Genomic DNA, 25,233 nt, shown 5'->3' on the forward strand with positions numbered 1-25,233 from the left:
CGCTCGCACGCTTTATTTGGTCACGGGGTACATCCCAAGTCTGTTAATTGCATCCCTGTTTCCCTCACTTGCGTCCTTTCCTTGCGTCTCAGTCCCTCCCACACCAGGGATGCATGGAGAGAAACCATGCGAGGAGAGAGGAAACAAGGAAATGTGTTTTAAGAGATATGAGAATAATGAAAGCTAATTAGACTACTAGTACTAACAGCAGTGAATATAAAACTATGATAATAGCAGTAAATGTAGCTGTACTATTTATAGAAATATGACAAATGATACTAGCAGTGGGTGTCGAGCATGTGCCATGGCAGCAGAGTCAATCACGAGCCAAGTGTAGACCTGATCCATGGAAACCTGCGACACGAGAAAAGCACAAAGACTCCATGAAGAAGCCGAGTCGGTAACATGAATGCATACAGAGAGGAGGAGAGAGGAGGAGAGAGGAGCTCAGGCTAATCATAAGAAGTCCCCCAACAGTCCAGGCCTTTAGCAGCAAAACTAGTGGACCGGTCCAAGGCCCACCTGAGCCGGCCCTAAGCATGATCTTTATGGAAGAGGAAAGTCGGTCTCCCTGGAGAGAGGAGCTGGAATTGAGCTGAATGTTCTAGTGGAGTAATAGTGACCTATGAGCTCGTTAGGATATGATGGTTTCTGACCAATGAGGGCGTTTGTAGGTGATGAGGAGCATTTTCCTCTCTATTAGGTGTTTTACAGGGAGCCACTGCAGAGAGGCTCACACAGGAGTAATATGAGCTCTTTTCTTAGTTTTCGTCACGTGCTGCAGCATTCTGGAGAGTCTTAAGAGACCTATTAGAGCAGCCTGATAATAACGCAACAAAAAACGAGTCCATGTTAGTGTTAGATGTGGTCTAGATTACTGCATTGTTTTGAGACAGGGTGTGCCTGATCTTTGCGATGTCCTGAAAGGACCTGATCAGAGATAACTCAGATTCTTTAAGGAGTTACTGGAGGCCAGGGCCACGATATCACTAAAGAACTTGTTTTGGAGGTGTTGAAGGACCAATAACTTCTGTTTTGTCTGAGTTCATTTTTTACGACATTCTATATTTTGGTCCTTTTTTATGGCAATTTAATGCCTCCGACAGCCTTGGACAGACACGTCATGTTTTGGGGGTTTTCCCTTCCGTTCGTCCCATTCTTGTAAAAAGCGACATCTCAGGAATGCGTGGAGGGAAGTTCTTTAAATTTAGCCCAGTCGTCCACCGGAGACTACAAGGCTGAACTCAGCGGTCAAAGGTCGAAGGTCACTGTGACCACACAAAGCACGTTTTCTGCACTGATTCATATGCTAATTATGACAATATCAAGCAAATGCCTGATGGGGTAAAATGATGAAGTGATGACACCTGCAGCTCGACTGTTGGGCGGAGGCCTTCGGACAGACCCAGGGCTCCCAGTCTTTATGCTAAGCTAAGCTATTTGACTCCCAGCCATAGTTTCTCTCATCTTCCTCTCAGCGAGAAAGCCAATAAGCACATTTCTAATGTAAGCTTTACAGAAACTAACCAACGGGACGTTTCAGCTTCTAAAACTACTTCATGATTATTAATCATCGGGTTTAAAATATGAACTGTGCAGCACATTCATCCACGGCCTGCAATGAATAAATAATCAGCATCTATAAGAAATTATAGCGACTTTGAATAAAATATAAAGAGAATATGTGCTATGTGCAAAATGTAATAAAGCTGAAAGTCATCTTCAGCACTTCCACCATTATATGAGTGAGAGATTAAGGGGGGGGGGGGGGGGGGGTCAATATAAAACATGAATCAATGTGTTTCCAATTCCTGTGTATATTCTGCAGAGGAGAGATGGATTCTGCTTCCTGTCTAGTAGGAGTTTCTTTCCTTTGTCCACACTTTGAGTGTTTTTGTCTGCCCGCCTTTTCCCGAGCTTTCTGTTGGAAGCTCCTCCTCCTCCTCTTCCTCCTCCTCCTCCTCCTCCTCCTCCTCCTGCATACTTGTTATTTGCGTTGTTCCACCATCATGGTCTTGACACCAATTCAGCTTATGAAAGGAGAGTGACATAATGATTTGGAGGTGTGTGTGTGTGTGGAAGGAGGAGGAGGAGGAGGAGGAAGAGGAGGAAGAGGATGAGGAGGAGGAGGAGGATGGTGTCATGGGTGTAAATTAATGAGACTCCCACAGCAGCAAAGAGGCCGCTGCCTCCTCTCAAGAGTTATAAGAGAGAAAGAGGTTTATTAGACAGACTACTACGTCGTGGTACCTGCTTCTGTGTCTCCTGCTGTAGACAAAGCATCACTCCACACCATGAAGAAGAGAGAGAGCGGGACTGTGGGGGGGAGGGGAGGGGGGGGTAACAGCGACGTCCCGGCTGTGATTCCAGACGTAGGCCAGTGGTGCACGTCACATCTCCGTCAGTGATGAAAGATCAGAGTCATTTAGACACTGTTAGTTCACTTGTTTTAATCGTATCATATGCTGTATACAGTGGATACTTTTTCTGTTTCAATTTGCAGAAATCTGCTTTAAAACGTGTGCAAAAGTTAACTGGAAACTAAACCTTCATCTGCTGCTTTGAATCTGGGATTCCTTCACTAAGGTCAACAAAACAATCCCAACTCAAGCTCCACTTACTCCCTTGTTCTGGAGCTTTTGATCTCGTTACACGGTCTTCATTTGCTCAGTTGCGGTGGAAAAAGAAACTCCATTGCTCAGAGAACATTTTAAGGACTTCTTGTCCACGTTTTCCATCTCCTTTTATTTTTGGGATGTGACCGAACAAGTGAATGAGGGGAGGGGAAGGAAGTTAGGAGGGGGCGTCCTTCCCGAGGCGGTTGCTTGTTTTTCAACTTGACCCCAGTCCGACCTCGGAGGTCGGCCATCTGTCTCCTAAAAACATCCTTACCTCACCGGCAACCCCCTCCATCCACCCCCATCTCTCTCTCTCTCTGTCCCCGTTTCTGTCGCTCTCTGCTAGTAAAGCACAACAACACATCCTCGGTGCTGCAGCGCTCGCCGACATCTGACATGGTCGATAATTATGCTCGCCACTCACACAGCGCGTTCATCACAATCAGGCCGAATAATAAGGCAACATTTTTGCAGCAGCCTTAATTGTATTCCCCTCACTCGATATAATCTTTTATTCATCTGTTAGGGCTTGAAAGCTCCCTCCGCCTCACAGTTATTACCCTCTGCTTGTCTGTGAAATGCCAGAGGAGCTTCAGTGGGCAGGAATCATTGATTCATTGATCTGAAGCCATGCAAACTGCCAGCAGAGAGAGAGAGAGAGAGAGCTAAGGGGGGGTTTGAAATAAAGAACGGATGGAATAGTGAAGTCCTTGAAAACACACTCGTCTCAGTTCGCTGCTTTGTCTTTTACGATTGAGGCAAACGGACGAATACACACTCGAACTCCTAACTCGTAAAGACACGACGTCACACTAACAGTGGTGTTGATCCCTTCATACTCAGAGGCTGAACGAGTGGATGTTTTATTTTTCTTATAATAATCTGTGATTGGCAGAGCGTCAGGCTCGAGACCTTGGATGTCCGGAGGAAGCCGTTTCATTGGCTGTCAGCGTGAAGAGCTCCACCTCCAACAACGGCGCCTCAGTAGAGAAGTTAGCTGCTCTGCCACCGCTTACCGACCGGCTCCTGTTCTAATGACACTTTAGATTCTGCACAGTTGTGGAGTTTATTAATAACCACATTGATCACATCTCGCATGCGAGTTGTCTGTCCCCAAATCTGACTTCACAGGAGCTAGAGACTAGAGACCAGACCAGGAATTCAGAACGAACATCTAGTGGAGAAACGAGCTCCAAAATCCACAAAAAACTGAAAATCTGAAACCAATGCATGAGAGTCTGTGGAACGAGTGGATGTTTTATTTTAAGTGTAGCATTCAGAACCGGATGCTACGTTATGATTGGCCAGTCTGCAGTCAAGGGGCGAAGGGGGAAGGATCAGTTAAATTACATCAATTTGTATGAAAATTTAAAAACACAAAACAATTATGTAGCGCTGAAACAATGGATCATTTAATTGATTAGACGATCGAAAAAGAAAATTACATTACCATTAAATTACCATTATTTATTTGCCTTTGCTGGTTTCACCTTCTCAAGCGTGACTTTTAGAGTGTTGGTCGGACAAAATCATAGTCAGAATAGTGATCAAAAAACATAGAATTGACATGTTAATCAAAAATAATAATTGTGAGTTCAATTATCAATGTACGTATTGCAAAAATAAAATATCAAACATTTCTAAATATATTCTAATAACTCATTCTCACCGAGATAAATAGACCAGAGTGTCTCCACACTCACCTTTTCTCCACTGTTAGAATAAAGAAAACTAAACACAGAACCAACTTCAAGCCAAAACGATGGAGACGTCTGCATTCACCTGCAGCTCGAACACAGTTTTCTCACAGAGCTGAGCTCTGGTTATACAGTCACAGTGAAATCACAACTCGGGGGCGAGTTTTTGACACAGCAGGTCTGTTACTCACTCGTTTGTCTCGGTGTGTTTTTGTCTGTGCAGGAGCGCGGCGCAGAGAAGGGTGGAGGCAGCCAGGTGCTGTCGGAGCCGTCTCGGATCTGCCGGCTGGAGAGACAGGCCCAAGACTTCCTCAATGCTGTGTTCCACAGAAAAGGTAACGCACACACACACACACACACACACACACACACACACACACACACACCTCATCAGTCATTTCATTACTCAGTTTCACTTCCCTCTGGTCATTAATATCTGGAACATTTTAGAATTTCCAGAGGTGTGTTTGATACAAGTCAAGTCGGGCAATTTGGTTCAAACTCAGGGGAAATCAGTCGATACGAGGGAGTTTCACAAAAATCTGAGATTCTCTATAAAGGGAATATAATACCAGTGTATTATATATTTAAGACATTTATTGCATTTAAGTATTTTCAATCCTATTTTGGAGTTGAAACCAGATTCACAGATGTTTTGTTTTTTTTAGAACATGTTTATCCCCCGAAGGCGCTCTGTGATGGAAAGTAATGGAACAATTATGTAATTATGGAAGTGACCACAGCGGTAATAAGGCTTTCTGTTGCGATACATTGGCCAATATATTAAAAAATGTAAAAAAATGTTTAATCACCTATTTATATCCAATACAACCAATCACTATTGATGTCAAATGGTTTTGTCTTCTTTTTGATTCATAAAATCAAAGTGGTGAGAATGGAAAGAGGAAGCTTCTCTTCTCCTTGTGATTCACGTTGTGTTTAATGTGTGTGTGTGCACACGATGCATCGTGCACTAGTTGAGGACTTCAGTACTTAATCAGGAAGGACACAAGTCTGTTGGAGAATGATGTGTGAAGTGGTGCCTCATCTGCATAATTGTGACAGTTTGGATAGAAAGGGGACCGCGGATCGGTTCCTGAGGGACACCGTACGGAAGTTTTTCCCAAGTTTTACAATTGGAACAAAGACATTTCTGCCTCCAGGTAGACCCGAAATCAGGGGAAGATCTGGGCCAGAGAGGCCGACCCACTTTTCCGACCTGTACTAACGATGTCACCGTTACAATGAGGGAAACGCTGCAGAAGGTTATTTTTCATCGTAGAAAGCCGATTACCGAGAAGCTAATGCTGAATTTGAGAGGGTGGAAGTTATACCACCAGTATGGTTGAGACCTCAACTTTCCAGCTTTTTATCTGCTATGTGCTTGCGAAAAAACAAAATACCTGGGGCAATGTATGCGGGTATTACTCAAACCAAGGTGGTGTAGTGCAAGAGAGTTGTTTTGTGCACACTTTACAGGCTCTAAACCTGAAGTAGAAATCCCTCTGATGGCTCATTGGTTCTCGACCTGATACCCGTCACTCCTGTGGAAACATTGGTTTAACGATCTCTTATCAAGCAACGTTTCTATTTGAATGCATGTTTTTCTAACGGACTTTGAGTCCGACAATAAAAAAAAATGAACTGGACTGAACTGTAGGACTATCTAATAGTCACTGCAGCCTTAATGTTGAGGGCCAAATATAGAACTGCACCTTGGTTGATGCAAACTTCCAGCAACCTCGAACCCTTCAGGAATGTTTAGGAGACGTTTCCAGAAACATTTAAATTAGTTTCAGAGGTGTTGATTAAACTTCCTGATAATGTTGGAGGACGTAGTTTGTGGCGCTATTGAACTACATTACATTATACAGAGAGATGTTTCTGGTGTTTATTATGATTATTTATTGATGGGAAAACTAACAAGTAATAGTTCATTACCCATAATGCACTAGATTTTTTTCTTGGTTGACCAAACTGCTGAGTGAACTACTACCTAAAATGAATTAGAGTCCTGCTTTCACATTCAAAAGTGACGATGACGGGCTTTAACTTTCTTATCTGGTGCTTGTATTAACACGCGCCGTCAGCTTCGGTGCAGGTTTCAAATCAGCACCCCTTCAAAGTCAGAATATTTAGCTGAGTTGCCATAATATTCCCCCTCCACGCTGTATAGTGTATCATGTTCTGTCCCGAGGCAGAGAGCTACTTTGTGACAGAGGAGAGCTGAGCTTGTGTTGTGCGTTTCTTTCCGGGAGGGAGGAAGCAGATGTCTGTCCAATCAATGCTCGGCTTCAAATCAATCTGGCTTCACTCACGCAGGCAAAGCCGCCTGTGGAGCTGCCATATATAGACCGATAAACGGTCACACAGGCCGAGGCATGATGGGATGGGATGGACACACACACACACACACATGTTTTTTCTCAGACTCTGATCCAGAAATCTCCACTTCAGTAGCTCTTACATACACCAAACTTTACACTTTCATTCCTCTCTAGAGTCTGAAGGTTTGTTCACTCATTTATACTACATTTATTACTAAAAACATGGAGGAAAGAGTTTTCTTTATGGCTGCTGACAGTATTTTCTGATTTATGGAGTGATACAAAAAGATCAAAAAGCAAACATAATCCACAACAGAATACGTTTCCCCCCAAAAACATAATTCCCGATGCAGTTTTGTTGTATGACGACGTCAATTTCAGGAGACGTGTGTTGTCACCTGAACAACATTTTCTTTTGTACGAGTCAAACAGCTCAGTGTGTCTGTGTCTACGGGGCAAAACATGACATCGCCTCTCAGGAAACTTCCTCTCTCAGGGTGGACGGCAGAAGTCCTGAACTACTCAAGGAAAGGTTTCTGAAAAAGAAATGAAAAATTCAGCTGCCAACATCACTCTGCTTTGTTGTAGCGAGGCGAGACCTCTGGTGTACCTTTGCACAAACCTGTAGTGTTACACAACGAGCCATTTCCTAGTTAACACAGCACACACACACACACTCACTGCACGCTGGGGTTTCCCCGGGAGAATTCCCAAAGTGGCAGCATGAATCCTACACCTGTCGAAATGGAGCTTAATAATTTGGGCACATTTCCAGCAAACTAACCCTCTTCCTGTTTTGTTTTTTTATGATTTAAGGCCCGTTGGATTGAGGCATAGTGGGCAAAAAAAGGCCACACAGTGGATATGATTAATTTAACTTAACAGGCCTTTGACAAAGCACAACAGCGTGTCAGTACACAGGTTAACTCTTGGACCCGAACGACGCCCAAAAGGTCGTAGAATGGACTTTTCTTAAAGAAATTTAAAAAAAAGAAATTATTACTATTTTCTAAGTTCTCGGAAAATGCTTCCAAAATGCGGCCATTGCATCCCGCCGGTCATATCACGCATCAGGAAGCATGAGAATTTTTAGCTTTTTAGTGGCTGAAAATTCTGTCAATCACTTCATGGAACACACTGGTGTGTTCGAAATAACCACCCGGTTCAAACGAGGAGTCACGTGCTCAGATCCGCCCACCATAGGCTTATCAAGGGCTCCATACACACAGACAGACGAGGAAAATGCATGGAGGAGAGATATGATGACCCCCTGAGAGGTCAAAATGGCTCAAAATGATGCCAAACAGCTCTGTTACGATAGATTGTACAATATGAGTGATAAACAAAGTGAAATATAGTGAAATATATAGTTATATAGTATATATAAGTACAATGGAACAGCTGCAAATCCTGGTTCGAAAATGAGAATTTGGCATGTTTTTTAGTACATAAACTTCTATAACTGGGGTTTGCTTCACTTTATTTACACCAAATCTTTTTGTGAGGCACCTGCACCGTTATTGCTATGAATTGGGAATGTTGTTAGGCTAGCCAGGGCCTCATTAAAAAGATTAGAGTGCTTTTTCTTCAGGCGAACCTGGGAATTTTCCCTGTTTGCTGTGTTCTGTCTGCAGCTACTATTAACCAGTAACATATACACAATATTTACTCAGCTCATCAAATCTCACAACTCCTAGTGTTATTCAAGCATCAACATTTTTTAAATAGACCTTGTAGTTACAGAATTATAGTCTCTTTAGTATAGGTTACAATTTTCGAGAAGAGGCCTAAAAAAAGGCTTAGGGTCCAAGAGCTCTTTTATTTGCCATGTCAACAGTTTTAAGCTCTTTTATCGCCATGTCGACGAGATCATTTCAGTGGCGGGGATTACACGGTGCGATGTTCAGGTGGAGCACAGAAGTCAAACAACACTAACAAGGGATTAAACAATCACTCGCAAACAACAAATAGCAACAACACCGCCGTACTCCGTCTGCGGCACAGCTTTAAAGGCGCCGTCAGAGCTCAAACACAAACAGCTTTGTTGGTTCGGTAGCTTGCGTATTCCCATGAATTTGAGGTTTTGTTTAAATGTGATATTTGTTCGTTCATATTTTTCCCCACCTCTTTTTACGTCTTTGCAGCTGACTGCATGGCACATTTGAAATAAAACTGGTTTTATCTTCTACAAAGCTCAGTAGATTGTTGTTCAGTAGAAATGTGACATGTGCCTAAATTTCTGTAAAACATAATTTGTTGGTGTTCATTGTCAATTGCAGTTTTAATCTTCTGTAAAAACACTATCACATTGATATAATATTGTTTATTTTTTACAGTGCTTAATATAATGTTCAGGAATGCAATATTGCAGCAATACATACTGGTATTATAACTATGTTTTAAAGTTATTATTTAAAGTAAATTATTCTGGTGTTATCACTTTTCAAAACAAAGTTGCATGTTTAACACAAGAAAAAGAGTTTAGAGATAAACTAGAGGATTAAATAGGAGACAAGCCAACAAGGATAAGAAATAGTAAATTAACAAGTTGAAGCGGACTCTGCCAGCCACAGCTCTTCATTAAGAAGTCACCTTTAGTCTTGAGCCCACACTTAAGCAGAGCCTCAGGCTGCTGTTGGCCCTCCAGAGTCGAAAGTGCAAGTAAACAAGAACTCTAGATAATCAGTTGTTTTCCAGTTGTTTTCCACACATTTACTTCATCGCTCCTGTAGTTGGAGAGCACAATGTGATGGAAACAGCAATCAAGCTACACAGTATGAAATCCCCACAACCGTTACAGAGGAGTTGAGGAAAACTGGGCGATAAATTCGGATAACTCGAGATATGGTGCAGATTTAAAAACAGGAAGCATGCTGGGAAAGCATATGTGTCAGGCGTGGCTGAAAATAGCAGCATGCACCTGCTGTACTCTGACATTATGGTGCCTTGACCTCGCTCAATAGGGAGGATTAAGTGCTGTATGTACAGTTTATATACACTGCAGAATATATGGGATCTTTTGGGGATTATTTCAGCATAGCTTTCAGGATTAGATTTTTTTTTTGGGCTAATGTATTGTTTGGAGGATTTAGGGTTTGACTCATTGGCACGCATGAACGTATCCAAATAATATAGCTGCTGGTTATGAAGAGATAAGTGCAGATGATTTATCTGGGACAATGCCAGATTAATGCATTAATAACAAATGAGTGTTGTCATTGCCGCTGTTTTTCTCAATGTATATTGGTGAAGAGTGTTTGACGTGGGCTTGTTTTGTCGCAGTGGGGGATCCTTGGAAGTTTGGTTTTGACGTCTGTATTTTCTCTCAGACTCTTGGTTGTCTTCTGGCACTTGTTGCACTTTGAAATAGTTCTTTTATTTATGTTTCACTGCAATGAGTACTTGATATTTTACAAATGGAAGAGGCAAAAGGCCATTTATAAATGATAAAATCTGAAATTCCAAAGAATCGGACAAGTAGGAACCGGTTCTCAACAGGATTCGATTCTCATCCATAAATGCTTTACAGTACGACGTGATATGATACAATACTACCTGATACAGTAGTAGAAATGTACTTTACAGCTAGTTTTAAGTCTAATAATCATCAAAAATCGTCTCTTAACCCACGGGTGTGGAATTTACTGCAGTAGCAAAGAATAAAAACTGCTGGTGCACTACTGTAGGGTAAGCTTACAATTAGCTATTAATCTTTCAATTATAATTTCAATCTTTATACATTTCAGGTAATTGTTAAGATGGCCATTACAATGTCCCAGAAGCCCAAGGCAATGTCGTCAAACTACTCATTTTGTACGACAAAACACAAAGAGTCTGAATTTACGCTGATATTAAACAGAGAAGAAGAAGCCATGCTAAAACGTGAGACGCTAGAAACATGAGAGTATTTGTCATTTATGTTTGATCAATAATAACTAAATTATGAAAATGGTTGGTGATTAATTTAGTTAATGGATCGAGTGTGTTTTCAGCACGACTGTATCCTGGATTGTTATGAAAACTACGATGTCCGTCCTCATGTGTGTATTCTAACGAACACCATGGTTCAAGAACAAATCACCGCTGAACCTTCAGGCGTAAATTGATCCGACAGCCAATTTCTAGTCGTTACAAAGTGCTCAAAGTAAGAGTGGAAACAAAAGAGAATCCTGGGGAAATGTAGGGAGAAGTTATGAAAGCTCCAGCGGAGGGGTGGCAGACGAGGGGGCGACTGTGGCTAAGTGGATCAGTGGATCGGCGGTTCGATCACCCGGCTCCGCTATTCACATGTCGATGTGTCCTTGAGCAAGACACCCAACCCACAAATTGCTCCCGTAGCTGTGCCTACGGTGTAGAAATGTGATAGAATCTGAATTTGTCGCTTTGGATAAAAGCGTCTGCTAAATGACTGTAATGCATGTATAATCTGCTTTGCACACGGATATCATGGTGCTCTCACCGCGGTCAATAGGCAGGATTAAGTGGTGCTTCTGAGTGATTTTAGGATTATTTCAACATAGCATCGGGATTACATTTTCAGAATGAAATAAGATGATGAACATGGCCAATGACTGAGGGAATTCCTGGAGGACGGGATTGCTGACATGTTTGTCCCTCTGTGTTTTTTTTTTCTCCAGACGTCCCAAGTTTCTCAGAACCTCACATTCCTCTAGTGGCTCGTGAGATCATGCAGCGAATGATCCGCCAGTTCGCTGCCGAATATACCTCAAAAACTACTCAGGACGACTCGCCCCTGCCCAACGGCACCATGAAGGACCAAAGCCTGCCGAGAGCGGCGTCTCTGGCCGTGGCCCCGTGCTCCCCGCCTGGGCCCCCGGCCGCGCCGAGCTCCCCTCAATCGTCTGCCTCCTCCTCCTCCCTGTCCCCGGGGCCTGGCTTCAGCCCAAACTCCGCCGCTGCTGCCACCTCAGCACTCGCCTGCACCCAGAGCAGCAACGGCGTGGGCGCCAGTGACGGCGGAGGAGGTACGGCCGCTGCCTCTGCACAGAATCCCATCCTCAGCAAGCTCCTCATAACCGACCAGGACGGCCCGCTGGACCTCTCCGTCAAAAAGAGCGAGGCCGACCCGGACCCCAGCCAGCAGGGTGAGAACAACCACACACACACACACATTCAGGTTTTTGTCACTTATGAGGACATCATGTTGATTTCCATTCATTTTTTGGAGGCTTACCCTAACAAAAAATATATCTAACCCAACACCTGAGGGCAGTCCCCACAATGTGACTGTATATATATAGTCCCCACAATGCCATTAATACAGTTACACACACACACACACACACACACACACACACACACACACACACACACACACACACACAGGTTAATCAGGACCATGCAGGAGCATTTTATTATTATTGGTAATTAATTAATCTGTGCATTTTGCTAAATAACTATTTCACATTGTCATGTTTAATTTTTGTTTACTGGTGCTTTTGAGCATATTCTGCATTTACAGCGAGCATTTGTTAACAACGTCGAGACCACGGAGCACGTTTTATCGTCCGATATTTAACTCATGTCAGACAGATGACTGCACTCACAGATTCTCTTCCTACACGGAGACTCAACACGTTCACACTCGGCTCATGAACAGATCACTGAAAAGCCGTCATTATTTTTGGATTGAGCCTTTGCAGCGCTGAGCTCTGAAATGTAGCTGTGGGCTCAATCTACGTTTAATCAAACATAACCGGCAGGGGGTCGGACATTTCGTCCACCGCACAAGGCTGCAGGGTTGGAGCGCTGAACCGCTCGCTGTTTTAACCCTCAACCGCAGTGTGACCCTCTTTTTAATACCAGCTTTTTGGAATCTGCTTACAGTAAGCCTCCTTAATTTAAAAAAAAAAAAAAGAAAAAAGATTGAAGCACGTACATCCACCTCATGTCTACTCACGTTATCTCCGTCTCTCACACACATGAACACCTTTTAGATGAATTCTGACTCAGATTATCATCACAGCTGGATCAAACATACATGCGCGCACTAACAAATCACACAGATGTAATTTGTAACGCTACACCAATCATTCACATTAACGATTTGATCATTTATAATCATTTCTTTAGCTTCTTTACGCTCATAGTTTTGGTGTAAAGGCACTTTTACCGTATGGTTCAGTCCGTCGACACGGAGGAAGTGAATTTTATGAAGTGTTCGAGAGACGTGCACATTTTTTGTCTTTTTTTTAAGACATCAAATATCAGAATCAGCTTTATTGGTCGTGTATGTGTTCACATACAAGGAATTTGACTCCGGTTTTACATTGCTCTCAACGTACATGAACAAGAATATACAAATAAAAACAAGGACAACAAAGTAGAACAGAGGTAAGCATAAACATTTAACTACTATGTACAATATAAATATATATATATATATACATATATATATATATATATATATATATATATATCCAAAAGTATATATATGAACATAAAGAACAACAACACTGACAATAGAATTGAGATATAATTGACAACATCACATGACTCCAGAGAGCTGCATGTCTTCCTGTCACTGTCTATTTAAGAAAACAGTGATCTGCTTCAGTCCACGAGGTTCCGGATGATTTCGGGGGACTGAACCTTCAGTTCACGGTGTTAGAATTGAGGAAACCTGTCTGCGTGAATCTGCATGTCGATGAGGAAACAGTTTTGTCCTATAACTCTTCAATACTGTAAGATAGAGAGTTCACATTACGACCACTAACGTTTTTATATAAAAACAAGCGTGCTAACGAAGATGGAGACGCCAATTTACATGTTCATTAGCTCAGAAGAGGACCTCATTAGTGTAATTCATCACGGCTGCTGTCCCTTGAGACGTCGTACATTTTTTTGAATTTTTGGAGCAAAAATGTTGCGAACGCACAAGGAGGTTTGTTTCCTAGTTAATAAACGTTTCACATGTGTGTGATCGATGTGCATACATGCCAACGTTAACATGACCAGATTGATCTATTTGTGTCCCCTCTGGGCTTTGCAGTGTTTTTCCATTTCAACACCTCCTCATGTTTTCTATTTTGTACGATGAAACAACAAAAAAAGCGCCTGAAGATTAGCGCGGCAGTCCCGAGTCCTGTGCTTTTATATATATATAGTGTTACATATACTGTATATATCATATAGGGTTGTGTGGGTCAGAGGGTCACATGCACTTTAGTTATTACAGCAGCATAACACAGAGATTGATTACTGAGATGAGTTTATCGGTTCTGTGTGTGCTGTATTGTTGTTTTTAGTGTCGGGCTTTCAGAAAAGCAATCATTTTGTGATTTTAGTTTTTTGTTGGTAAAACTATCAGATACATTAGTGTTTCATCCATAACCCATCTTACAGGGTGACTGCACATCCTAAACCTGGAGTGTTTTGAAACGGCTCTCTCGTACTGAAGGAAAAAGTCCAGAAAGACATGGAGGATGTAAACCGAGGTGTCCGTGGAAATAATGTCACAATCAGATTCAGAGTCGAATATAAATGAGGCTGATGATGTAATGATGATGTATATTTTCTACGTGTGCGGTGACCCGATTTCCCCGACAAACATATTCACAAATAAAGTGTGATTTCACACACAACATGTCGCCATATTTCCCAGACTTCCTTGCTAAAGTGTCACAGGCAGTCCAGCTGTTCTGGAGCACACAGAATATGCACATTACATCTCAGGTTTCTCTTTTCTTTTTGGTCATCTAAGCACAGAAGTAAGAAAATGAATTCATTAATTCAGTCGTTTTTTCATAAATAAGCAGCTGCAGACGCTGTTAACATTATGTGTGCAATCAGATCAACAACATTCCGCCTCATATATAACTCACATAAACACACACGATGATCAGAAATATGCTCCTCCTCTGGTTTGGTTCCTTCCTTTGTCTTTTATCTCCCTTGGCTAATTAATTAATTAATAGACTAAATTAGCATACAGTATATTCAGATTTAAGCTTCAAACCACAAATCACACAAGTTGCGCAGTCCTGTTTCCTTCAAATAAGAACCATCTCGAAATTCAAACCGATCCTCAATTTGTTCCCACGCTGACCTGGTGAAAGTCATTCATGCATTCATCTTCTCCAGACTCGACTACTGTGACTTCCTCCTCTCTCTCTCTCATCAACCAGCATCTCACTGATCACTTTTAAAGCACCTCTGGGTGCTGCCCCCAAAACTTATAGAGAAGAAATGCAGACGGCCTTAGATCCTCAGGTGGGGCCCTTCTGTCTGCTCCAAAGTCGAGTATGAAACCTAAAGGTGACCGTGCTTTTGCCTTCAGGACCCCTCGGCTCTGGAACCACCCGCCTGAGGAGACGAGGCTTTAAATCACTTCTTAAAACACGTTTTTACAGTGATGTCGTCACTTTAATGCAAAACACAATTATTTATTTTACTAAATGATTTGATTTCTGAGTCATATCGTTTGGCTTCATTGTTTCATTTCTTGTTCTGTTTGATCAGAGTTGATCTCTTGTCTTGTTTTGCTTTGTTGGGCCTCACTGTGGAGCTTAAAGCACTTTGTAAACTCAAAAACTTAAAAGTGCTATAAAAATAAAGTCATTATTAAGTTATTATTATTATAGAAGAGTTGCCAATATAGTGAACTGCTCAGGTTAATCAACTCTTGATTGAATAAGTATTATTATCATTATTCAGTTATTAGTGTAACCTGTGTCTGGTTTTATCAGAGGATAGAATGTTATAAGAAATATGATAAAATGGACTGTATTCTTTAAAGAATCGTCATATTTATGAGAACATTTCCGAAAGTTACATCGTCTAAAGATCACTGATAAAAGAATAAAAAGCTAACTCATAAAGTCATGTAAATATGGAATACATCTACTAGCATCGGCTTTCCAATGTGTACTTTCTAGAAGAAGAAAGAAAGAACAGTGAATCATTTTGTTAAAGTTAATTAACAGATTCACTTTGTGACTGGATTGATGTAACCGTAGCTTCTCTGCCAATTAAAGGAAGATGGAATCAAATATTCATAACTATGTCTTCATTCGTATATAATTGCCTCAAAATAAGAACCGTGTTTTCGTTAGAATGAGCCGTTCATATCTAAAGAGCGGGTCCTCTTCATGGAGTCCACCATGTCTCCACACATCACTACACACATCACTACACACATCACTACACACTGCTCCTTTAACACCATGCAGTCACGTTTTCAGCGCAAAGTTCCAGAAAATCATGTTCCCATCCGCTATGGTTCTGCAGATATTAGAAGTTGTATTATTTTTTATATTGATGTATATTAATATTAGCCTTTTCCCATTCCACCTTGTCAAATTTGTATCAGAAAATTTAAAATGCGCATAAAAATTGCTGCTCTTTGGGTTGTTTTGCACTGAACAGCAGCAGGAATAGCTGTTAAAGTTGGCTAACTCATAGAGACTCTTAATAAACTCAATAATCACTTTAATATTTCACAGAAATGGATTTGATTTGAGGTTTTGCTTTAAGCCAAATCACCAAATGAGACAAATTATCCTAAAAAAAAAGTGCCTTCCTCTGAAATGCAGCGTACGACATACAGATTAATAAGCATACTAAATGATGAACCTCCAGTCTACAGCTCAAATGCATAATCAGAAGTATTGCGTTTGTGATTTGGCTCTTCAAAGCAGCGATGTTTAGAACAGGATTTGAGCTCCGTCGTGTTACATCTTTCCTCCTGTGTGTGTGTGTTTATCCTCAGACGGCGTCCTGGACCTCTCCACCAAGAAGAACCAGAGTGCAGGAAACCACAAAACCTTCCCCGGCTTCTCCCCGGAGCCCGGGGTCAAAGGGTAAGCCAACAGAATTAGTCAAACTGGCCTCATGTCAGCCGAGCGCCGCAGTCACGCGCCTAAAAACAACAAGCGGAGAGGTTAAAGCAACCGCGGCTGTTTGTGCTTCTGCACGGCGCTTTCAGTAAAAGAGCGGCGCTCGTCGGGAGCGTGGAGATTCGGCCCGAGGGGATGATGTGACACTCTTGATTCTGATTCAGATCAAACTGAGAAAAGATTGATTTCACGTGACGATGACAACCGTCACTGGCAGATTTGATCAAGTTGTCAGATGAATGTGCAGATCCCCTGCATGTCCATGTAGCTATAATTCAGATTTAACAAAAGACGGCTCCCTACCTAGAGGGTTCCCGAGCCCCTCGGTAGAGCTAGTGAACTTAATCTGAGATGTCTTGGTATGCAACAAGACCCGGGTACACTGCGTAGGGCTGTCGCAATAACTGCAACTGGCGCTGAGCGTCTATTCAGCGCTGAGCGCGGTGTGTTTTTGGTGTTTTTGTTCCAGTTGCTGAGAGTAAAAACTCTGCGCTCGTCATTGCCACTTTTTTTTTTTTACCCAGCTGTCCAATCACAATAGAGGAGAGGCAGGACAAATACCAACAAAGACCAACCGTCACATCCTAAATAGCAGGATACAAGTGCTGAACAACAACAACAGAACATAGACCGGTGGGTCCTTCCTCCAGTGCTTCAGCCTTCATTCAGATCAAACACTTTTCATTGTGCCGAAATTTTGACTTCGTGAAACGTAAATCTACTTTTATTGGAACACATTGAACATAGCACAGCTAAAATAAAGCATCTGCATTTAGCCCATCCAAGTATTAGGAGCGCCTCACTGAACTCCTTGGAAGTACCAAGGAGGCGACCTGGCAGCTCTCCAGTCCGCTGTACTTGGTCCGTGCGGGGACTTGAACCGGCGACCCACCGGTTCCCCACGGACTGCGCTCCTGCCCGTTCCTCTGCGAATATACCGTATCATAGAAACCCGATGCAACCAAAGCGTCTCTCAGCTGCCTAATCGTCCTTCTGTGTTCTGCATTTAACAAAAAAAAAGTATTTAATACGTTTTAAAACTGTCAAAAGCAACTTTAGACCTAATTATAGCCAAACAATAAAGATGTTCTATACAGCACTAAAATCAAGATAGATTAGGTAATTTTCAAAAAACAGAAAAGGGTAATAATATTGCATATCGCACTGTTTGAGCTCATAATTATCACTGCAGGGGAAACCCCTCCACCGGGTCAGCCCTGCGTGTGTGTGCGTGTGTGTGCGTGTGTGTGTGTGTGTGTGTGTGTGTGTGTGTGTGCTGCTTTCAAGTGCCGGTAAAGAGCTGTGACTGGCTCTTAGGTTGTAAAATACTGATGCATACAAATATGGAAAAAAGGGGGAAAAAATCTAATTAAACAGGATCAAATAAAAAAAAAAAAGTTTTAACTTCCTCCAAGTCTCTGAAGTCTGACGATGTAGCATTATAGCGCTTGAATGCATCGCGGCACCGACAGCGAGCAGCACATTACAGCACACCCACAGAGCAGCTTGCAAGAGACTTGAAATCAGACGCAGTAAAACGGGAGAAAGTACACAAAAGCTCCAGTAAGATTGTAAAACATTTTCATAAAAAGGAAGCATGAAGCAGCACCACAGGGCTCGAGTTAAACCTCCAACAGAAGGACGATGCGCTTCATTTGTAAGCTTTCTGTTCTCCCCCCCCCCCGCTCATACTGGAAAATGCAACGTATTCCTCTCATCGTGTCCTCTGGTAATATGTTCATAGATAAAGTTTCAGAGGTCGCAGAGAGGCTAGAAACCACTTGTTGGTGTTGCCTCAAAGAGAATCGACTCTGTGAAGCTCTGCAGCTCAGGGGCCTTGCCCTCGTTCGATTGCTCCACATTTTTGGGGGGCGCACGCTTCCATCTCCCCCGTCGTCATCCTCGAGCGAGTTCTGCCGACGCCTCCCACCTTTCATCTCTCGCGTATATATCGGTTTCGCTCGGCCGATCGATACTTCGGCTACCGTCAATCCCACGGCAGGAGCTGTAGCTGCTTCTGTTTATAATGCAGACCCCTCCCTCGTCCACCCCTCCGGCCTCAAGTGAGAGTTCAAATGGCAATATGTTCCAAATACATTTCGGAGGCTTTGATTGCTCTGATTTTTACGTCTCCGTGTTGGCGGAATTATTGACAATCCTCAGCGTTGCCGGCCCGATCATTTATTGATGAATGTGTACTCTGCCTCGAAGTCATGTTTCAATCGGTAGCCATCACACTCGCTTCTTGCATCACGAGGGAATAAACGCTCGACGCTAATCGCGGCCGCCATTTCCAGGAATACTTTTGATCCGTAAGGTCAAAGATGGATTAGTGGAGGTTCGATTCACAGCGCGGCCTCCTCTTGACGCCGGATTGTGGGCATGGAAAACCTGCGCCCACCATGTGGAAGTGGATGCACCTCCAGTTGCTCTCCGAACTGTGATTGGAGAAGTGTTGCATCGACGTAACGGTTAACACGAGTCCCGACCACGACCACGACTTTGACCTGCTACATTCCTGTCCAATGAAGGGTTATTACCATAATTTCGTATGTGGTCAATTTTGATTTTACCCCCCACAAAAAGTGTTTAGATACTTGACCAATCAAGCCTTTCTGGAATGATCTGCTCATTTTCCTCAGTAAACAGGTTACTAACTGCACTAGCTGATAGAAGTGACGGCCAAACGTATGAAACTTGGATCCAAGTTTCAACAGATCTACAGCGAAGGATAATTGAGAACAGTTAGTCGTTCAATATACTGCGTCAGTAAAGGAGGTTTTGTGCGAGTGAAAAATTCGTAAAAAGATTGCGATATTTTACTGGTTGGCATCACCAAGTCAAGCAGGGTGATGTCATCATCAATTATTCGATGTTCCCAGACGTTAAATGTAAAAAAAACATTTTAATTGATCATTATGCTCGGCAAACCCTTTTTGTACAGACACACAAGACTTCGGTTTTTCACTCTGACACAACAGGATTTTGCCTGCTGACTCTCCACAAAATTAAGCCCCCCAGGACGGGACGCCTGAGGGTCCTAAGGCCCCACAAGCCCCGAGGCCCCGAGGCCCCGAGCCTCATCGGGAGTCTCTAATGATCAGGTCATGTAATATTAACTACAAGAGGAGGCGGAGCCTGTAGTCCCACTACCACTAACATCAATTCATCTTTGTTAGTCAGACAAACACACACCGGGTTAGTGTGTGTATTACAGGTTACACACACCGGGTTAGTGTGTGTATTACAGGTTACACACACCGGGTTAGTGTGTGTGTTACAGGTTACACACACACCGGGTTAGTGTGTGTATTACAGGTTACACACACACCGGGTTAGTGTGTGTATTACAGGTTACACACACACCGGGTTAGTGTGTGTATTACAGGTTACACACACACCAGGTTAGTGTGTGTATTACAGGTTACACACACCGAGTTAGTGTGTGTAATTACAGGTTACACACACACCGGGTTAGTGTGTGTATTACAGGTTACACACACCGGGTTAGTGTGTGTATTACAGGTTACACACACCGGGTTAGTGTGTGTATTACAGGTTACACACACACCGGGTTAGTGTGTGTATTACAGGTTACACACACACCGGGTTAGTGTGTGTATTACAGGTTACACACACACCGGGTTAGTGTGTGTATTACAGGTTACACACACACCGGGTTAGTGTGTGTATTACAGGTTACACACACACCGGGTTAGTGTGTGTATTACAGGTTACACACACACCGGGTTAGTGTGTGTATTACAGGTTACACACACCGGGTTAGTGTGTGTATTACAGGTTACACACACCGGGTTAGTGTGTGTATTACAGGTTACACACACCGAGTTAGTGTGTGTATTACACCGGGTTAGTGTGTGTATTACAGGTTATACACACCGGGTTAGTGTGTGTATTACAGGTTACACACACACCGGGTTAGTGTGTGTATTACACCGGGTTAGTGTGTGTATTACAGGTTATACACACCGGGTTAGTGTGTGTATTACAGGTTACACACACACCGGGTTAGTGTGTGTATTACAGGTTACACACACCGGGTTAGTGTGTGTATTACAGGTTACACACACACCGGGTTAGTGTGTGTATTACAGGTTACACACACCGAGTTAGTGTGTGTATTACAGGTCACACACACCGGGTTAGTGTGTGTATTACAGGTTACACACACACCGGGTTAGTGTGTGTATTACAGGTTACACACACCGGGTTAGTGTGTGTATTACAGGTTACACACACACCGGGTTAGTGTGTGTATTACAGGTTACACACACACCGGGTTAGTGTGTGTATTACAGGTTACACACACCGGGTTAGTGTGTGTATTACAGGTTACACACACACCGGGTTAGTGTGTGTATTACAGGTTACACACACACCGGGTTAGTGTGTGTATTACAGGTTACACACACACCGGGTTAGTGTGTGTATTACAGGTTACACACACCGGGTTAGTGTGTGTATTACAGGTTACACACACCGGGTTAGTGTGTGTATTACAGGTTACACACACCGAGTTAGTGTGTGTATTACACCGGGTTAGTGTGTGTATTACAGGTTATACACACCGGGTTAGTGTGTGTATTACAGGTTACACACACACCGGGTTAGTGTGTGTATTACAGGTTACACACACACCGGGTTAGTGTGTGTATTACAGGTTACACACACACCGGGTTAGTGTGTGTATTACAGGTTACACACACACCGGGTTAGTGTGTGTATTACAGGTTACACACACACCGGGTTAGTGTGTGTATTACAGGTTACACACACACCGGGTTAGTGTGTGTATTACAGGTTACACACACCGGGTTAGTGTGTGTATTACAGGTTACACACACACCGGGTTAGTGTGTGTATTACAGGTTACACACACCGGGTTAGTGTGTGTATTACAGGTTACACACACACCGGGTTAGTGTGTGTATTACAGGTTACACACACCGAGTTAGTGTGTGTATTACAGGTCACACACACCGGGTTAGTGTGTGTATTACAGGTCACACACACACCGGGTTAGTGTGTGTATTACAGGTTACATTGCATTTGATTTAAATTATTTTTTGACCACTGTCCTTTTTGTACATTATTTTGTTTATTTAGATATATATATATATATATTTATTTTTTTTCGTTGAAAAAACCATTCCTATAATTCTGATTATAAGTAGGTTGGTCAAGAGCTTCTTCAGAGCTACAAACCACAAAAAATAACAGTTTTTCAGTAAGTCCACCGATGGCTCAAAAAATTAAACGATTTAAAATATAAAAATCGAACTAAATTGAAGTTTGGCTGCAGGATAAAACTACCTTCCTTTAATAAAAGACATTTGATCCTCAGAAGGCACACGCTGTTGTTTTGGATACACCGGTTCTGATACAATCTTTCAATCCATCTCACCGGGGATCCCCCCTCGGTTGTGTGAATTCTCTGCGTCCTTTTTTTCTCCTACAAATTCTATTTCCACATTGAATCCTCAGATCCACCATCCGGAGTGTGGCGCAGCCTCCCCCGACGACTGTGTGCTCACTGTAACAGAACGCTCTATTAGGAGTGTAGACTCCGAAGCCTCTCGTTAACCCTGTATTGTCTTCAGCGAGCCGGAGACCGCCCACTGTGGTAATCGGTCTGAAAGCTCCCGCTGAGGACTCCCCACATCGCACAGCCAGTCGCGCTGTAGCTACCAGACTGTGTCTCCGATGGAGAGACACAGTGTTTCCCTCAAGTTCCTCCTCCCCAGTGCCATCCGCTGACTTGTCAGGCTATTTCCTGCTATTATGAACCCAAGGGAGCATTTCTTTTAAAGAGCATTTCCTCTGTTGCTATAGTTACTTAGCAGTAGGTAAATTGGCTGCAGCAGCGATGATTTTTCATTTTTGAAACATTGAATCGTGAGATGCTGGTAGACGAGTGCCTGTGGGCATGAATACACACTGTGGGTTCATCCGACAAGGGGCAATTCAAGAAACTTAATTTAAAATGTAAATACTCTTCGAGTTAAGACCCAGAGCTCAGACCTTAAAAGCGAAGCAATGTTGTCAAAGGTTGCGCGTGTTCAGACGTGAACGGTTGAATCAGGAAGTGACGTTTCATTTTGGGATTGTTATCCAGCTTTCGACAATAAAGATTAGTCCGAAAAATAAGTAGAATTTTGTGTAGTAGAATTTATTTTCTTCCTATTTCTTCACAGATTAACAACTTGGTTTGGAGTTTTTATTAAAGTTAATTAAAGACATGTTTTTATGTTATTACGGTTATCACATACCACACATTACTGTTGCCTAGTGTCAGAAATAACGACGGATTGTAACTAGAACTAATATTCTGCATGCATAAAGGGAAAGACTGATGTGTAAGACATGTCTTAGATTTGTTAGGTTTTACCAAGCAGGCCTACGCGGGCACTTACAGCTTTATGTATTTACTGGATAAATGGTAAAAAAAATTCAAGCAAGTCACAAAATACTGTACTTTCCCCATTTACCCTGAGTGGTATTTATGCAAATAGTTGATTTGAGATTCCTGCCACCACTCTGAAACAAGGAAAATAGAGAAAAATGTATTTGTAAAACATTGACAAATTACATTTAACACATCTTTCCAGAAACTATCTACAGACCTCACTTCTAAATATGTTTTATCGAGGAACAAAAATAGTCACAAGTAGATAATAAAGGCTGTTGACAGTGAGCTCTGTGGTTTATCTTAAAATGTTGTTTCTGGCAAAAGACACTGCTGTTGCGTTCCTCAAATGTAAGTCAAACGATGAATAAATTAATTCCTAGCTACACATTAAAGATTATAATCTTAAATTACAAAATGCGATATGCATCAAACCTTGGTCTCAACAATCGGTTTTAAATTGTCCTTTTTTTCCTCCATTCAGACATTCTATCAAAGTGGAACATACCCTGCCAGAGGTGGACGAAGATGGCCTGTTGCAGGACGGACTGGGGGAGAACTACGTCAACTCCAACTCCTTCAAGCCGCCGTTGGCCCGCTCGCTGCGTATCAAGGAAGAGCTCCTTAGCCAGAAGCATCGCCTCCTGAGCCAGCCTGCTGCTCTTTCATTGGCTAATCTAGAGTCAGCCGGCTTGCTCAATCACGTGCAGTCCTACGCCTTGCTTGGCCAGAAGGGCTCTTCCGCTTTCTGGGGAAGCAAGGCCCACCTCGAGAGCCTGATGAAGCTAAAGCAGGCCAGTGGAGCTCTGAGCGGGGCCCTCAGTGACCTCAAAGACCTGCCTACATTCCTGGAGAATCACCACAACCACCACGGAGCCTTCTCCTTCAAAAGTTCCCTCCACCATCACCACCACAATCAGGTCTCTAAGGCCCAACACCACCACAATGAGGGCAAGAGGGACCAGGGTCACTCACCACCTGTCGACCTAAAGATCCCCCAAGTTCGGGGCATGGATCTCTCCTGGGACCATGCTTCTGAGCTGTACGGCTATGGCCCCATGGGGGTCGGGGGTGGTGGCCACGGGGAGAACATCCTTAACCGGAAGCTGAGAGCCATCCTGCCCAAGCAGAACCGCCGTGGAGGAAGCCTTGGAAGCCTGCTGGATGGGGCAGCTGACTACTGGAGCTCTGACTTGGACCACTCCAGTTCCGGGCCGGCGTACTCCACCTCCGACGCGGAAGGGGACCCGAACTCCAAGCAGCCGAGGAAGAAGCGGGGCCGCTACCGCCAGTACAACACCGACATCCTGGAGGAGGCCATAACGGTGGTGATGAGCGGGAAGATGAGCGTGTCCAAGGCTCAGAACATGTACGGGATCCCGCACAGCACCCTGGAGTACAAGGTCAAGGAGCGCCTGGGAACCCTGAAGAACCCCCCAAAGAAGAAGCTCAAGCTGATGATGAAGATGGAAGCAGGAGGCCAGGATTTTCCTCTTGCAGAGTCAGAGAACACGCCCACCGGAACCCCAGGAGACGACGGCCCGCCACTGGCGGCTGCTGAGCTCAAGGACAATGTAAAAGAAGAGATTGATGACAATTTCAAACCAATCGACTAAACGACTTACACATGTAAACCTCAGTCAAATGACTTAAGTCATTTGAAAACGGATGGGGCTTTATTTGTGCCAATTTACTTTGCAGTATCTGGGTGAGCACAAACGCAGGGATAACATGAGGAGGATTCTTAAAACAAACTGGAGATAAACAACTAAACGGATGGTTTTTAACAAGCGATGCTGTTTAAGCATTTGTTTAGCTTTTATATCCAGGGGCTTGACAAATGCAGCTAAAGACATTCGTTAAATGACAATTAATGAAATTTCCATAAGCATGCTGATAATCCCCAGCCCCAAAAACCCAATCCCCCCTCTTTTCTGAACTTGATACACTGAACCATTGCTGCTTATAAATGCAGTGTTGGCTTTGGACCATTCCAATTTGGGGAAACAAATGAGGGGAAGATTGAAAATTAACTCCTTAAAAAAAAAAAAACTGACAAATTAGTCCCTTTACTGCTCCCCTCTCTCACCGAGTACTAGCTGAAAATTGGTAAGTGCACTGTCTATTACATTTGAAGCCAACTGTAAGGTTTAATCATACCATTGGTATTCCTCATCAGGGTTCTGAATCAAAACCCATTCTCTTATTGCCAGGTAGCCATGACGCTTTAACTGCAAACCTTTCTTTCCTCCTTAAGAAATTCAGTTTATCTCTGTGTGGACGAAGGCAACATTGACCCGTCCGTTT

The 25,233-nt window shown here is 43.0% G+C and overlaps 1 protein-coding gene across 1 annotated transcript in view; it reads left to right on the forward strand.

The window, feature by feature from the left end:
• Positions 1-24,542, forward strand: part of lcor (ligand dependent nuclear receptor corepressor) — a gene marked incomplete at both ends in the record, with an annotated part of 73,073 nt that extends 48,531 nt beyond the window's left edge. Inside the window, 4 exons of the mRNA XM_079159584.1 lie at positions 4,539-4,650; positions 11,280-11,747; positions 16,373-16,463; positions 23,411-24,542. Coding sequence (XP_079015710.1) covers positions 4,539-4,650; positions 11,280-11,747; positions 16,373-16,463; positions 23,411-24,542 — 1,803 coding nt within the window. The remainder of the gene's footprint in view (positions 1-4,538; positions 4,651-11,279; positions 11,748-16,372; positions 16,464-23,410) is intronic.
• Positions 24,543-25,233: the final 691 nt, after the last annotated feature.

The sequence above is a fragment of the Pholis gunnellus genome (genome assembly GCF_910591455.1).
Source record: "Pholis gunnellus genome assembly, chromosome: 5".
Classification (NCBI taxonomy): Eukaryota; Metazoa; Chordata; class Actinopteri; order Perciformes; family Pholidae; genus Pholis; species Pholis gunnellus.